The sequence below is a fragment of the Odontesthes bonariensis genome, chromosome 3 (assembly GCF_027942865.1).
Source record: "Odontesthes bonariensis isolate fOdoBon6 chromosome 3, fOdoBon6.hap1, whole genome shotgun sequence".
NCBI lineage: Eukaryota > Metazoa > Chordata > Actinopteri > Atheriniformes > Atherinopsidae > Odontesthes > Odontesthes bonariensis.
This window is the reverse complement of record NC_134508.1, coordinates 38,943,763-38,960,739: the sequence shown is the minus strand read 5'-3', so window position 1 is coordinate 38,960,739 and position 16,977 is coordinate 38,943,763. Positions and strand designations below refer to the sequence as shown.

Genomic DNA, 16,977 nt, shown 5'->3' with positions numbered 1-16,977 from the left:
GAGTTCCATTATTTTGTGCCCACTGCACCAGCACAATTAAAACTAGCAATATCTATTTGCTCTTTACTCTTGTCTGTCAACAACACTCAATCAGAAAAAGATTGGAAAATGTATAGAAAACGAAGACGGGCAAAAAAAGTGCACCAAGTCTTACACTTTTATCATATACAGTAAAAACCCAAGATATATCATGTTTATATAAAGTATATTTAAAAAAAAGTTGTGGCAGTAAAGCTTTTACCAGGTTGTAATGTTTCCATTCCTTCTGACTAAACGTAAAACATGTTCTTATTCTTATTTGTTTGTTTAAAAATTCTTCGCACATCCTATTTTGGGGACAGGTCAGGACTGCAGGTGGGCCAGTCCTGTACCCACACCCTCTTCTTCCTCAGCCATGTCTTTGTAATAAGTGCAGAGTGTGGTATTGCATTGCCTAGTTGAAAAATGCCTGAAAAGTCGTCTAGAAGAGATCAAATATTGCTATAAAATCTCATTGTTCCTCTCTGTAAAGAGGCTGCCATCGCAGAAATGCAAATGAGCTTTGTCAAGGGCACAGATACAAGTCCATAGTCCAGGTCCAGAGCCTGGTTTTAGACTTGTGAGTTTAGTCTGGATGGTCCTTTTTGTCTGTGATCTTGTTAAAAAGATGTTAAAAACTGATTAATCAGACTACAAAACACAAATACTGCAATAAAATGAAAACAAACAAAGGAATCACTGTTTCTTTTTTCTCTTTACACACTCTCCAGATGTCTTCTTATATGATGCTGAAGTTTGATATCTTATACAGCAGTTAACATTTCTCTGAAAGCTATGGTATTCCTTTTTTCTTTGTACACAGCAGATACTTTCTCATGTACTGTTTAAATGTCTTGTCTCGTAGCCCATACACAATTGGACTGATAAACCTGGGGAAAATCTGAATGATGATGTAGCAAACAAAGAGTGCTTGTATGTAATATTTAGGGAACCAGTTCATGAAAGCTTTATTTAAAAGAGGGGTTAAAAAAGTTAACATACTCAACATTAGCTGGAAACCATGGAGCAGGATTGTGTTCCTGGCTTTCTTTATATTTCCATCTACTGAATTAGCAGCTTTGGCAGCAAAGAAGATCCTGAAGTAGGTGTAGAGGAGGGTGAGCCAAACGCCACTTAGATAAATTAGGTAAGAAACATCTCTCTTTTCTAAACTTATTGGTTGTCTGAACATATTATCCATATCACAATATATTGTGGAGTAAAATAAGCGTGTAGGCTCTGTTGCTAGAACAAGGAAGATGTCTGGTAGAACTGACAGTGCGCTCAAAGCCCAAATACAGCCGATCAAAATATATGTTCTCTTAATGGTACAGAGCTGAGGGTGTCGCAGAGGTAAACAAACAGCTATGTAACACTCTACTGCCATCACAGCTAAATTTAAGGGAGTGTTAAGGGTGGTGAAAGCAGCAAAAGTAATAATGAAGCAGCAGAGGGAAGCGTGGATCTTATAAAAAACATAACTTAAGACAAAAAGGCTGATAGTTGCAGTGAGCTGGATCATATCGTTCAACACCAGATGGATGAACAGGATGTAACGAGGATTCACGTAAAATATCTGAAAGAGAGAAAAGAAACATCTCTTTTTGAGTATGTTAATTCATCTGGTGTCTTCCACAGACTACACATGATGATAACTACAATGACGACTTTATAAAGACATGAAGAATTACAATAAATTCTTACCTGGTGTTTTCTGAAAGTGTGAATCAGTGTGCCATTGATGTAGTTAATAGTGAGACCAAGAGCCAGGACCATCACATTTTTGGCCACAGCTGTGCTCGCAGAGTCTCGATAGCCCACACTGCTCGACACGTTGTAGTCATAAGATGAGGAATTCATGGAGCAAATCTTTGAAGAGAAAACATTTCTATTCCAACAGTTGCAGAAAACCTGTTTTTAAATATTAGATTCACATAAAAACATAAAACAAGCACTAACACAGGCTCATAGCTGCAATGTGAATGATGGAGGAGAAAGAAAAATGTTTTCCCACCTCAGCAAGGTCCCTTCAGACTCCACTTTAACCAGTCAGGAAACGAGTGAAGTATGGCTGATGTCTTTATATAGACCATCTAGATGTGTAAGCCCTGCTGAATGTGATGTCACTGAGTTATCCTGTCTATTTATTATTTAATTTCTGTAGGTAATTGGAAGATGGTTTGGTGACAGAGTTTTTTTTAAATTTTTTATGTTCGGTTGATAGGGGATTCTTATTTGATCCTTAAGCCCTATTCAGACGGGACTAGTTCAATGGGGGGACGTATGGTAATGTTGGTTAACCAGACGACGCCAGGGAGAAGAAATGACCAATTCGGATGGGACAAGAAATACCTGTAATATTCATCTAACATGGGAGGAGTTGTTGGTTACGCACAACCGTCACATCCTGGATGCTATGCACGTCTTCATTTCACTTCCGTAAACCCCATCTGTAAACAGACATGGCGCCGACCATGCGTGCTTGCAAGCAGCGCTTTCATCCAGAACCTCCATGTTTGCAAACAGACACACCTAATTGTTTCTCTCTTTAAAAGGATGTGACGACATATTCCGTACTTATTACCGAAGGTCGCATTCGCACGGGCTTAGTATTACCTATGGTAGATACTCCGGACCGTTTCACAGGAGGTAGAATTCTCGGCAAAGTTTACCGACATACTCCGCTATCTTTACTGACATGGCGCGTTCAGACGGGACTAGATTTCCCGGTTATTATTACTTTACCCCAGGTCCCCCCATTAAACTAGTCCCGTCCGAATAGGGCTTTAGAGTGAGTGTGAGTATGTATGGTAGTTTTTCTTGTCTGTTTCCGTGTTGGCCCGGTGATAGACTGGTGACCCATTCAGGGTGTTCCCTGCCTTTCACCCTTTAGTAACTGGGATAGGCTCCAGCCACTCTGCGACTCTTAATTGCATTAAGCAGGTATAGAAAATGTATGCATAAATGTTATGCAAAGATGATGAGCAACATGTCTCTAAAGCTCATATTTCATCGGGTTATTTTTTTTTCCAACAAAAGAGTTTAGGCACTGAATTGTAGGCTAGTGCCTGATTTAGAATTGTTTCTTTCTGTTTTGACCAACAAAGCACTGGCTTTGACACAGAAAAGCTGGTGCTACTGTGAGTGTCAGTTTCGATTCAGTTCAAACTTCAAAGGGTAGGTGTTGTATAGTTGTTGTCACGCGCTTATCTTAAAACACTGTGTACAGCTGTTTTTCATACCTTGGTCAAGATGGATGAAGATGTTCAAGATGGAGGCAAGCAGGTAAGTAGCAGGCAGGAGAAGGGAGCAATGGCAGGCAGACAAGCAGGTGGCACACAGTGAAGCAATCCAAATTGTTTGTTATCCAAAGTAAAGCTAAATAATCCAAGTATAAAGGCTCAACATAAAGGATTCCAATAAGTAAACTAAAGTAATTGTTTTCCAAGTTCAAATGTTCAAGCTTAAAGTGGTTAAAGCGGTTAGAGCGGTAAAAAACTATATCACTACAACTTTCCTTCGTCTTTTAGGCCGTGAGCCAAGAGCCCAAAAGGGGGTTGTCGGGCCCACTTGGGGGGGCAAATTCTCACTATATTTTTCTGAAACCTATGTATCTCTAGAGTATATTTCTATATGATAGCAAGTTGGATCTCATAGCTTTTTGATTTTACAGCCCTTCAAAGATTACCTGTCCCAGAGAAAAAAAAACGATTTTCTTAAAAGTGACTTTCTTAGATTAACCACTAGTAAGAGGCTATAGAAGGTCCCAAACAGAATAATTATCAATTCAAATGTTGTCACTGATGTTGGCAGACACATATTTATTCATTATATGAAGATTGTATCAACAATAGTGGAGAAATATGAAGATTTTCTAGTAATTTTCAGCTAATTTTCTAATAATTTTAGATTTTAGAGCCATATACTGCATATACGGCCAGTGATTTGGGTTCTCCATGTTCTTGATTGACATCTTTATGATTGATGCGGCTTTGTCGATGGTATTTGTGTCACCCACTGATTTCTTCTTCCATATTTCCAATTCAGTTTTTGTAGTTTTGTACATTTTAGCAAGTTCAAAGATGCTCAGGCTATCAGGGAGAACCAGTAGCTTTCCATTTTCATCTGGAAAGACATGAAGGCTGTTACCAAATTCCTTCTCTAGCTTTCTTTTGAGATGTTTTTTTGTGGATTTCTTCACATGGTCTACACTCTTGGAAATCATCAGCTGAGTGAGTTTATTAGTCAGGCTGTTCAGAGTAACAACTTTTGGTGACTCTATCACTTCTGCACGAATGAACTCAGACAATTCTGTGTATGACTTGTGCTCTAAGTTTAAGTACTGGATTTCTCCCTTCTTTGTTTGCTTATGCTCAACATGATGAGGACGTGTTGGCTTTCTTGTATATTCTCGGTAGCATGTCCTGTGGTAATGTGCTTCTGCAGCAACAAGCTCACGACTAGTGACTGCCAGCATATGTAAGTCTTGTCTTCGAGTGGCAATGTCTCGAAGCGTCCTGTCAGATCTGATGTCTACTGCTTGAATCAAAGGTTCTTTGGCGTCTGATCGTTTGGTATACCGAGTCCTTTTGCAGAATATGCAGACTTTTTCATAGACCCTAGAATGTTGTGATGTTCTCTGGCGTTTAACTTGCTGCCCACCCATATTGTAGTTAGAACAGCCTGGTTCGCTAGCCGTTTCATCATGTTGTAAAGTGTCAAGTTCCCTCTTCATAGTGAACAAGCTCCGGCATTGTCGATGGTATGCTACATCAGGCATAGCACCATCCCCAAGATTTTCAGCAAGATGAAGAATGGGTTCGTGATTTCTTATGTTTGCAGCCGCCAATAGAGTTTGCCAGGAGTTGTAATTGACAGGCCGAATGAGCTGATCAGACAGATGAATCTTTGTGGACTCATAATGAATAATGCATTTGGCGTTTTGTTGGAGATCATTTCCTTCCATGTTATGCCACAGCAATAATGCAGTTATGCAATCACACAACACACAACAGGGAGACTAAATCAGTGTGAGATCCATCATACATAAAATCAGGCAGAGAGAAATGTTTGATGGAAGTGTGGGATGTTCTTTTTCTACACTGGGGGATATACCGTTATTTTGATTGCAGGATACTAAGTGAACGGGCAATGAATTACAGCTGCTGGCAATCATTTCGAATTTTAATGGGATGTAAGAAAATACAAGAGATATAATGCTAGAAAAGTCATGTGTATGTTCAATCTATGTTTGCCATTATCATTTCATTACAACATTTCTGTTGAAAAAATATGACAACCAAAACGGCAATGTTCAAAAAGCCATCAATATTAACTGCAATGGTTCAATTATGTACGTTTTGGGATTTAAATTGCAATATTTGATTATTTTAATTTAAACTATTGATGAAATGGACCATTTCTATGGTAGAATTATGAAATAAAACATGCTGATCTCTAATCCACTCAAACGAGCTGGTGTAACAGTCAGTAAATGATTTAAGTGAAATTGTATTTTTGGCGACTTTTATTAAGTGCACTTACTAAAGAGGCTGTAAAACCACAGAGCTATGACATCCAACTTGCTATCATATAGAAATATACTCCAGAGATACATAGCTTTCAGACAAATATATCAGAAATTTGTCCCTCCAACTGTACAAAAAGCTATTAATGTTAAGTTTATCAGCAGTGATGCAGTTATGTATAGTCCGGTAGTATACATTTCATTACTAAATTATTTTATTTTAGGAAGTTAATCAAAAATGACCATTTTGATTTTGGAACTATGAAATATAATATTTAACTTAATTAATGATGATATTTAAACCACTCCAGCAAGCTGGTGTAACAGCCAGAAGTGATTTAAGTGAAATTGTACTTTTGGCGACTTTTTGGCAACTTTTATTAAGTGCTCTTACTAAAGAGGCTGTAAAATCAAAAGGCTATGAGATCCAACTTACTATGATACAGAAATATACTCCAGAGATACATAGCTTTCAGAAAAATATAGTGAGAATTTGCCCCCTCAACTGTACAACAAGCTATTCATATTAGGTTTATCATTAGTGATGCAATTATGTACACTTCGGGAGTATAAATTGAATTATTTCATTATTTTATTATAGAAAATTGATAAAAAATGACCATTTTGATTTTGGAACTATGAAATATAATATTTAACTTAATTAATGATGTTATCTAAACCACTCCAGCAAGCTGGTGTAACAGCCAGAAGTGGTTTAAGTGAAATTTTAACTTAGGCGATTTTTGGTTATTTTTTACACATGGTGCATTTACTAAAGAGGCTGTAAAATCAAAAAGCTATAAGATCCAACTTGCTATCATACAGAAATATACTCTAGAGATACATAGCTTTCAGAAAAATACAGTGAGAATTTGCCCCCCCAAGTGGGCCCGACAACCTTCCTGGCTCACGGCCTTTTTGTCTAACTGAGACTGACTACCAAGTGAGAGGCAGCCATCTTTACCTGGTCAGGTGACCAAAGGCTGTGTCAAAATAAAAGTCAATGGCCCAAGGCCAGCAAATCTAAACCAAACTAAGAATATTAACTAAGGAGACCAAATTGGCTCCAACAGTTACAGTTGCACCAACTCTTTGCTGGAACTCAGAGCATAGCATGGCTTATGTTAGGGGTTTCTAACATAGATATAGACACAAACTAAGCTGGGCTCAAACATGTATGTGAAGTTGGAGAACAGAAAAAGGACATGAGCTCAGTGTTCCTCATTTTCTTGCAGTCCAGTGTTTTAATGACGTCAATCACATTTGTGAACAATGCAACTGCGGCATATAGATAAGTATTCACTGTTGTAGTTTTCAGCTGAATTCATTAACAGCGTCTTCAACTTTGTCTATAAACATTGTCGTGTGTTTCAATATCATAAGCTTTTTAGATCCTGCTTGAATCCATCCATCCATCCATCCATCCATCCATCCATCCATCATCTTCCGCTTGTCCGGGGATCGGGTCGCGGCGGCAGCAGCTTGAGCAGAGAAACCCAGACGTCCCTGTCCCCGGCCACTTCCTCCAGCTCTTCTGGGGGGACCCCGAGGCGTTCCCAGGCCAGCCGGGAAACATAGTCTCTCCAACGTGTCCTGGGTCTTCCTGGGGGCCTCCTCCCAGTGGGACGGGCCTGGAACACCTCACCGGGGAGGCGTCCAGGAGGAATCCTAAACAGATGCCCGAGCCAACTCATCTGACTCCTCTGGATGCGGAGGAGCAGCGGTTCTACTCTGAGCCCCTCCCGGATGACCGAGCTTCTCCCCCTATCTCTAAGGGAGAGCCCAAACACCCTGCGGAGGAAACTCATTTCGGCCGCTTGTATTCGCGATCTCGTTCTTTCGGTCACTACCCACAGCTCGTGACCATAGGTGAGGGTAGGAACGTAGATTGACCGGTAAATCGAGAGCTTCGCCTTCTGGCTCAGCTCTTTCTTCACCATGATGGGCCGGTGCAGAGCCTGCATCACTGCAGACGCTGCACCGATCCGTCTGTCAATCTCCTGCTCCATTCGTCCCCCACACGTGAACAAGACCCGAGATACTTGAACTCCTCCACGTGGAGAAGGATCTCATTCCCGACCCGGAGAGGGCATTCCTCCCCTTTTCTGGCCGAAGACCATGGTGTCAGATTTGGAGGTGCTGATTCTCATCCCAGCCGCTTCACACTCGGCCGACTTATTGCCGGCAATGCGGACCAAACTCTGACACCGGTCATACAGAGGTGGAACAGCCCATATCAAGGAGTCCGGCACTCCATACTCCCGAAGCACCCCCCACAAGAGTCCCCGAGGGACACTGTCGAATGCCTTCTACAAGTCCACAAAACACATGTAGACCGGTTGGGGGAACTCCCATGCACCCTCCAGGCTATAGAATTGGTCCACTGTTCCACGGCCAGGACGAAAACCACATTGCAACTCCTGAATCCGAGATTCGACTATCCGGCGGATCCTCCTCTCCAGTACCCCCAAATAGACCTTACCAGGGAGGCTGAGGAGTGTGATCCCCTATAGTTGGAACACACCCTCTTTAAAAAGGGTGGTATTTTTAAAGAGGGGGACCACCACCCCAATCTGTCAGTCCAGAGGCACTGCCCCCGATGTCCACGCGATGCTACAGAGGCGTGTCAACCAAGACAGCCCTACAACATCCAGAGCCTTGAGGAACTCAGGATGGACCTCATCCACCCCCGGGGCCTTGCCACCAAGGAGTTTTTTGACCACCTCGGCAACCTCGACCCAGAAATGGGAGGCCCCACGTCCGAGCTCCCCAACTCTGCTTCCTCATCGGAAGGCGTGTCGGTAGGATTGAGGAGGCCCTCGAAGTATTCCCTCCACCGACTCACGACGTCCCTAGTTGAGGTCAGCAGAGCCCCGCTCTCACCATACACGGTGTTGACGGTTGAGTTCACTTAAAAGAGCTGGCAAAAACACCAGATTGACCAACACATCACTACAAGTGGTTAATAAAGATAATGGACACAAAAAAACATGAAACAAATGTGATGGAAATTCTTAAATGTATTTATTAATAATCACACACTCATTTAAATGAACAATAAAAAAAAATAAACAAGAACTGGCATAACACGTGATGTGCTGTGCTTAGACATGGTCAGCAGGGTTGAACCTTGCATGTACTGCGTCTCCTTGAGGTTCCCCTATCTGCTGCCAAGTTGAACCACCGGATGGCATGCTTGCAGACATCATGTTCAGTGGAAGCACAAGTGACAGGATTTTTTCTGACAGAATCTGTAATCACAAAAGGAAATTTTCAATTAAGTTATCATCATCCACCATCATAATCACAATTTGTAATGTGACAGGATACACATGGTGATGCACTCCAAAATAGACAATCTGTCACATACTTACACATACAAGAAGGGTCAGAGCCGACTCTACTTCCTGAGGAGACTGAGGTCCTTCAATGTCTGCAACAAACTGCTGTGCATGTTTTACCAGTCTGTTGTTGCCAGTGTCCTCTTTTACGCTGTGGTGTGCTGGGGAGGCAGCATAAAGAAGAGGGACGGGCGGCGACTGGACAGGCTGGTGAGAAAGGCAGGAGCTGTCAAGGGCACTGAGCTGGACAGACTCAGTACAGTGGTGGAGAGAAGGACACTGAGCAGGCTGCTGACCATCCTGGACAATGTTTACCACCCACTGCACAGAACTTTGGACAGTCAGAGGAGTATTTTCAGTGACAGACTCCAGTCACTGGCATGCTCATCGGACAGGCTGAGGAAGTCCTTTGTCCCAGGGCCATTCAGCTGTTCAACGCCACACACAAGGAGAGGAGAAGCGAGATGGACTTCACTGTGTGAATCATCCAACACACCCTAATCTACTTGCTATATTAGCCATTTGCACAGACTATCATAATGCACTCTCCCATTTGCACTCCTCACACTTTATCATGGACACACTTTGTTTTTGCACTATCCGCACATTCAACACAAGCATCCCACTCCTCTTCTGGTACATTTTTTGTTCATTCCTTGTTTTGTGTATGTGAACTGTGATCTGTGATGTTGTGTTGTCTGTGGTTGTGTGTTGTGTTGCACTTGTGTTGTCTGTGTTGTTATCTACTTCAGACATAGAATTTCTAAATATAGGAATGCAGTTCAAGACTAACAAAAATAACCTGTGTATAGTCAACTTAGATGAATGAGTGATGAGTGAATGATGTAGTGACCAAAACTACCAGGGTTAACTCAAATCTACATTACCTACCAGCAATATGCTATGTGAGCAAGCTGACCACACTCGCTATGCTATATGCTATATATGCTATATCGCTATGCTAGGCGGGGTGAGCGGTTGATAAGGACAGCGGACCTGCCCGGTTTGAGGGCGGATCCGTCCCGGAGTCCACTGCTATCTGGGATGCTGCTCAGAACAGTTTTTTTTTTTTTTTTTTTTTGTCAAAACATGTTGACGGTGACATTAGCCGCTAAGAATGCTGTTACAAGAACGGTCCTCCTCGAATTCCGTTCTGATAACTGTCCTTCCCCAGCGGGTTTCAGTCTGCATTCACACATGAGTCGGGACCAGGTCGGGACTGATGCAGCGCAGCCGTCTGCGACAGCGACGTGTTAAGGCTCTAGCATGGTTGCCGCTTCTGCTAGCGCGAGCAGGTGATGACGTCACGATTTCGTGCCCGCAATATATAGTGGCGCAAATCAATGCGCCAGTCGTTGCAATTTTCTCCGTCACAGAGGTGGCGCTGCTACGTGAAGGTTACCGCTAACTACTCTACAACGATAGAGGAGGAACAATGAAGAGCAGGAACACTGTCATTAATTATGCTGCTGCAGTATTCGAATAATTAAATTTTTTTAATTCAGTTAAAGGAGGTGAAGGTCTGAAGCCCCCGGCATCAACACTTCGAGCCTCCGCCCTCTTCTTTGCCTTCACGTATCGTTCCCGTAGCTTCTTCCACACATTCTTTCAGAACTCTCCCTCTTTCCCCAAAGTTCTGCCAATCTCTGTCCATGAGTTTTTGGAGTTTACGTGGTCCCTGTGCTGTTTCACTGCAGTTTCGTACAGGTGCTGTGCAAACATACCTCCTGACTTAGCCTGGTCTCAAATTGGTCCATCCGGTTCGTTGTTCTCGGCGCAGCCAAGTTACAAAAATCGACTGGTGCACGACAACGCGCTGCGCCGTCTTTTCAAGGCAAGCGCCATGCCTGAAACGTCATTTTGACGTCATGGTCCGCCACCGCCATGACAGACGCGTCAACTGTAACTCCAGCTTTACTTTAGCCTTACAACAACAAAACAAAACAAAACAAAACAAAACGTAAGGAGAGAAGAAAAAAACACCACCAAGAAGCTAACATGGAGAGCGGGGAGGCCACCGTGTTCATGGTCTGCATGACGTTGATATTAATCATGGACGATCACATCGGGCGTCTAACTGACATCAAGGCTGGAAGAGCACACAGAGAGAGTCAGGAGACGAAGGATTGAGCGCAGGCCATACTTCTTTGTTTCATGAAGGAAGAAAGGAGAGCAGAGCGCCGCAGACAAAGGAGACAACATGTAAGTTTAACTTATTAAACACGCGCAGGTTGTGTCTGTGTCATATGAGTAAACATTTCAGCCGTGACAGCATGACAAGGGGCGTAGCTACCGACCACCAAACACCTCCATCAGATCTGTTCCTATAGAACCCTGAAAAGACCCAGCCTCGGAGAAGGAGCTAAAATGGTTATAGGAACTGAGGGCTGTGGTCCCGAGTTTCTGTATGTCCGAATGAGGGACAAAATGGCCCCGTGGATTAAAAAGAACTGCCAAAGGTTCCTACAGTCCGAATGCGGCTAATGTCAAGACAGCAGCATATGAATTAGTTGCTACGTAAGTTTGTTCTCAGAGTTCATAGTTGCATTAATACAGACCATTTTTACCTACACACAGACAATATAGATATACAGAATAGGTCCCCCCTCAGTATTCAAAAACACAACTAATCAAAACAGCATGCAAGAAAAGAATGCTTGTTGGGTTACGCTGTTGGCAGATTAGCATGTATGCTGCTAGTTTTATCAACCTTTCAGAACATTTGGACAACTTTTTTTCTTTCAAAGAGTGCATAGCAGTTGTCACAGACATGAACTTTAGTGAGGGAGGAAAAGTGGTGCTTTTAATGTAATCTGACTGCCTCAAGTATGATCTGTTTCTCTGGGAAATGCCAGTGTGCCACCTGTGTTAGGGATAATGTGTTAGAAAGCAACATACTAAAGAACTCACATTACCTCTATTTTTATAACTAGTAAATTAATGTTTTGCGATTCAAGTAAATAGATACTTCTAATTTTGTCAAATAAGGGACTCTTTACTGTTAGCATTTATTGTACATTTCAAGAAGGACATTGTTAGGATCCTTTAAGAGTGGTCCTAACCCAGCCTGGCCAAGAAAATCTTTGGATTTTCATCCAACAGTTGAATCATTTTAATTTATTTTAAGAATAAAATGTATGTTGGTTAGCTTTAACAACATGAAATCAGATCAAAATGCGTACAATTATATCTGTCATTAATCTTTGTTATCACTTTTAATTATAGGCAGCAGGAGTAAAAAACAAATCAAGTTGGAGCTTTTACGAACCATGATATTTAAATGCTTAATTGTATGCTCCTTCTATTGTGTGACGAGATATGTTTTTGAACTGTGACAAACTGATACTTGTACCATCTTTCAGATATCCTCATCTTCTTCATCTATATATTTTTCATGGTGTCCCATCGTGGCACTCTTCATCTCCTTTATTTCTTTTTTTTTGCCTATATACTTACACGTTAAAGGGATACTTTGCCTCTCTTGACATGAAGCTGTATGACATCCTATATTAGCAATATCATTTATGAACATTTTCTTACCCCCTGCTGTGTCCTGTGAGCCGAGTTCCAGCCTCGTTTTGGCGTTGACGAAGGTAGTCCGGCTAGTTTGCTAGGGTCCCGAAAATAAAGCGTCTTGCTTCTCAAAACAATATGTGTTCAAAAGAGTAATACATTTGCATCACAAAATCGTTATCTAGAAAAAGTCAGACCTCACAATCGCTTGGCGCTATTTTTGCCTCCCTTCATATCAATGCGTACAGCCACCTGCCGATAGCCGCACCTGTTACGGTGTTTACTGCTCGGAAGCAGGGGACTGCTCAGTCTGCAATTCGGTCGGCACGGTTTACATAGCCGTAGTGATACAAAGGTAGATAGAAAATAGCGCCAAGCAATTGTGAGGTCTGACTTTTTCTAGAAAATGATTTTGTGATGAAAATGTATTATTCTTTTGAACGCATATTGTTTTGAGAAGCAAGACGCTTTATTTTTGCAACCCCAGCCAACTAGCCGGACTACCTTCGTCAATGCCAAAACGAGGCTGGAACTCTGCTCACAGGACGCAGCAGGGGGTAAGTCAATGTTCATAAATGATATTGCTAATATGGGATGTCATACAGCTTCATGTCAAAAGAGGCAAACTATCCCTTTAATGTATTCCTTCATTTCTTATCTTCCTCAAATATGACTTTCCACAGTCTAATAAGTAGAGGGTAGAAATATAATATAATAAACATTATTCCTAAGCATGAAGAGTACAGAAGCAAAACGTAGTCTACATCAAAAGCCTGCAGTCTGTGGTAAAATAGCAAAATGTTGGTCACGAATAAGAAATTTTCAGTTGCTAATGCAGACCACTTATAAACTGCTCGCCTGTGTTGGTGAAGAAGAAAGAATAGTCTAAATTTGTTCAAATTCCATTATTTTGTGCTTACTGCACCAGCACAATTAAAACTAGCAATATCTATTTGCTCTGTACTCTTGTCTGTCAACAACACTCAATCAGAAAAGGTTTGGAAAATGTATAGAAAACGAAGACGGGCAAAAAAAGTGCACCAAGTCTTACACTTTTATCACACACAGTAAAAACCCAAGATATATCATGTTTATATAATGTATATTCCAAAAAAGTTGTGGCAGTAAAGCTTTTACCAGTTTTTAATGTTTCCATTCCCTCTCACTAAACGTAAAACATGTTCTTATTCTTATTTGTTTGTTTCAAAATTCTTCGCACATCCTATTTTGGGATGTCAAATCAAATCAAATCAAATTTATTTGTATAGCACATTTCATGTACAAACAATTCAAAGTACTTCACATAATATAAAAGCATTGCAGCAGGGAGTGGAAGAAGCATTAAAAATACATAAAAGAATATAAAGAGAAACAAATAAAATCATTTAAATGATTTTAAAAACAAGCAACAGTCAAGATAAATTAAAAAATACCGTTCAGATTTCTTGCACAGACACATGAGAAAAAAAAGTTTTTAACCTGGATTTAAAAAAGTCTACATTTGGTGAAAGTTTAATCTCCTCTGGCAGTTTGTTCCACTTGTTTGCAGCATAACAGCTAAATGCTGCTTCTCCATGTTTAGTCTGGACTCTGGACTGGACCAGCTGACCTGAGTCCTTGGATCTAAGAGCTCTGCTGGGTTTATATTCTCTGAACCTATCACAGATGTATTTTGGGCCTAAACCGTTCTGGGATTTGTAAACCATCAGCGGCCTTTTAAAATCTATTCTGTGACTGACTGGAAGCCAGAGTAAAGATTTTAAAACTGGTGTGATGTGTTCAAATCTCTTAGTCCGGGTTAAAACTCTAGCAGCAGTGTTCTGGATGAGCTGCAGATGTTTAATGCTCTTTTTGGGAAGTCCAGTTAAAAGAGCGTTACAGTAATCGAGTCTACTGGAGAAGAATGCATGGATGAGTTTCTCCTGGTCTTTTGGGAGAGGAAACCTTTAATTCTGTTGATGTTTCTGAGGTGGTAAAAAGCTGCCTTGGTGACAGCTTTGATGTGGCTGCTGAAAGTCAGATCTGAGTCTATCAACACTCTGAGGTTACGAACTTGGTCAGTGATCGTAAGGGCCCGAGTCTCAAGATATTTACCAACGCTGACCCTCTTCTCTTTGTTACCAAACAGAATGATCTCAGTTTTGTCTTCATTTAATTGTAGAAAATTCTCTCTCATCCAGGTGTTTACTTCCTCCAGACACTGACACAGTACGTCTGCTGGGCTGCAGTCGTCCAGTGACAGAGACACATAAACTTTGACCAGAGCTGTTTCAGTGCTGTGATGACGTCTGAAGCCTGATTGAAAGTTATCAAAACTTCCACTTTCATTCAGAAAGTCGTTGAGCTGGTTAAATACAACTTTCTCAATAATCTTAGATATAAAAGACAGATTAGAGACAGGTCTGTAGTTGTTCATCATAGAGGCGTCTAGAGTTCTCTTCTTTAGGAGTGGCTTAATGGCAGCGGTCTTTAGTGACTTGGGAAAAATGCCTGATGCCAGTGAGCTGTTAACTATTCGTAGGAGATCACTTTCTACTGAGGTAAAAACAGTTTTTAAAAAGTCGGATAGTATTATGTCCAGAGTGCAAGTGGTTGATTTCAGATGCCAAACTGTTTCCTCTAGGATGTTTAAACCAACAATATTAAATTGTGACATAACGTCAGAGTTATTTCTAGGTTTTAGACACAGATTAGTTTAGTCAGTTTAGTCATTAGTGCAGTCAGGACTGCAGGTGGGCCAGTCCTGTACCCACACCCTCTTCTTCCTCAGCCATGTCTTTGTAATAAGTGCAGAGTGTGGTATTGCATTACCTTGTTGAAAATTGTATTGACATCGCCTGAAAAGACGTCTAGAAGAGATCAAATATTGCTTTAAAATCTCATTGTTCCTTTCTGTAAAGAGGCTGCCATCACAGAAATGCAAATGAGCTTTGTCAAGGCACAGATACAAGTCCATACCTTTGCAGAGCCTGGTTTTAGTCTTGTGGGTTTAGTCTGGATGGTCCTTTTTGTCTTTGATCTTGTTAAAAATATGTTAAAAACTGATTAATCAGACCACAAAACACAAATACTGCAATAAAATGAAAACAAACAAAGGAATCACTGTTTCTTTTACACACTCTCCAGATGTCTTCTTATATGATGTTGAAGTTTGATATCTTATACAGCAGTTAACATTTCTCTGAAAGCTATGGTATTCCTTTTTTCTTTGTACACAGCAGATACTTTCTCAAGTACTGTTTAAATGTCTTGTCTCGTAGCCCATACACAATTGGACTGATAAACCTGGGGAAAATCTGAATGAGGATGTACCAAACAAAGAGTGCTTGTATGTAATATTTAGGGAACCAGTTCACCAAAGCTGTTTTCAAAAGAGGGGCTAAAAAAGTTAACATACTCAACATTAGTTGGAAACCATGGAGCAGGATTGTGTTCCTGGCTTTCTTTATATTTCCATCTACTGAATTAGCAGCTTTGGCAGCAAAGAAGATCCTGAAGTAGGTGTAGATGAGGGTGAGCCAAACGCCACTTAGATAAATTAGGTAAGAAAAATCTCTCTTTTCTAAACTTATTGGGTGTCTGAACAGGTTATCCCTCTCACAAAATATTGTAGAATAAAATAAGCGTAGAGGCTCTGTTGCTAGAACAAGGAAGATGTCTGGTAGAACTGACAGTGCGCTTAAAGCCCAAATACAGCCGATCAATATATATGTTCTTTTAATGGTACAGAGCTGAGGGTGTCGCAGTGGTAAACAAACAGCTATGTAACACTCTACTGCCATCACAGCTAAATTTAAGGGAGTGTTAAGGGTGGTGAAAGCAGCAAAAGTAATAATGAAGCAACAGAGGGAAGCGTTGATCTTATAGAAAATATAACTTAAGACAAACAGGTTGATGGTTGCAGTGAGCTGGATCATATCGTTTAACACAAGATGGGTGAACAGGATGTAACGAGGATTCACATAAAATATCTGAAAGAGAGAAAATAAACATCTCTTTTTGAGTATGTTAATTCATATGGTTTCTTCCCCAGACTACACATGATGATAACTAGTGTCACTACAACGATGACTTTATGAAGACATGAAGAATTACAGTAAATTCTTACCTGGTGTTTTCTGAAAGTGTGAATCAGTGTGCCATTGATGTAGTTAATAGTGAGGCCAAGAGCCAGGACCATCACATTTTTGGCCACAGCTGTGCTCGCAGAGTCTCGATAGCCCACACTGCTCGACACGTTGTAGTCATAAGATGAGGAATTCATGGAGCAAATCTTTGAAGAGAAAACATTTCTATTCCAACAGTTGCAGAAAACCTGTTTTTAAATATTAAATTCACATAAAAACATTAAAACAAGCACTAACACAGGCTCATAGCTGCAATGTGGAAATGATGGAGGAAAAAGTCAAATATTTTCCCACCTCAGCAAGATCCCTTCAGACTCCACTTTAACCAGTCAGGAAACGAGTGAAGTATGGCTGATGTCTTTATATAGACCATCTAGATGTTTAAGCCCTGCTGAATGTGATGTCACTGAGAATTGTTTTATTATTATGATTCATTTTCTGTAGGTAATTG

The 16,977-nt window shown here is 41.0% G+C and overlaps 2 protein-coding genes across 2 annotated transcripts; both read right to left on the bottom strand.

The window, feature by feature from the left end:
* Positions 1-811: 811 nt before the first annotated feature.
* On the bottom strand, positions 812-1,878 carry LOC142377012 (odorant receptor 131-2-like). The gene is made up of 2 exons (XM_075460724.1): positions 1,723-1,878; positions 812-1,594 (listed from the first exon to the last, which is right to left on the bottom strand). The coding sequence occupies exons 1-2, from the start codon at positions 1,876-1,878 to the stop codon at positions 812-814; spliced, it is 939 nt and encodes a 312-aa protein (XP_075316839.1).
* A 12,411-nt stretch (positions 1,879-14,289) lies between these two features.
* On the bottom strand, positions 14,290-16,663 carry LOC142377011 (odorant receptor 131-2-like). Its single transcript, XM_075460723.1, has 3 exons — positions 16,508-16,663; positions 15,599-16,370; positions 14,290-14,336 (listed from the first exon to the last, which is right to left on the bottom strand). The coding sequence occupies exons 1-3, from the start codon at positions 16,661-16,663 to the stop codon at positions 14,290-14,292; spliced, it is 975 nt and encodes a 324-aa protein (XP_075316838.1).
* Between the last annotated feature and the right edge of the window lie 314 nt (positions 16,664-16,977).

Bases quoted from the DNA above. Each gene is read 5' to 3' on its own strand.
- LOC142377012 (XM_075460724.1), bottom strand. From the start codon at position 1,878: ATGAATTCCTCATCTTATGACTACAACGTGTCGAGCAGTGTGGGCTAT. The intron at 1,595-1,722 runs GTAAGAATTTAT...TCTCTCTTTCAG, and splicing joins ACACTTTCAGAAAACACCAG to ATATTTTACGTGAATCCTCG.
- LOC142377011 (XM_075460723.1), bottom strand. From the start codon at position 16,663: ATGAATTCCTCATCTTATGACTACAACGTGTCGAGCAGTGTGGGCTAT. The intron at 16,371-16,507 runs GTAAGAATTTAC...TCTCTCTTTCAG, and splicing joins ACACTTTCAGAAAACACCAG to ATATTTTATGTGAATCCTCG. The intron at 14,337-15,598 runs GAATACCATAGC...TAAAGGTTTCCT, and splicing joins GCTGTGTACAAAGAAAAAAG to CTCCCAAAAGACCAGGAGAA.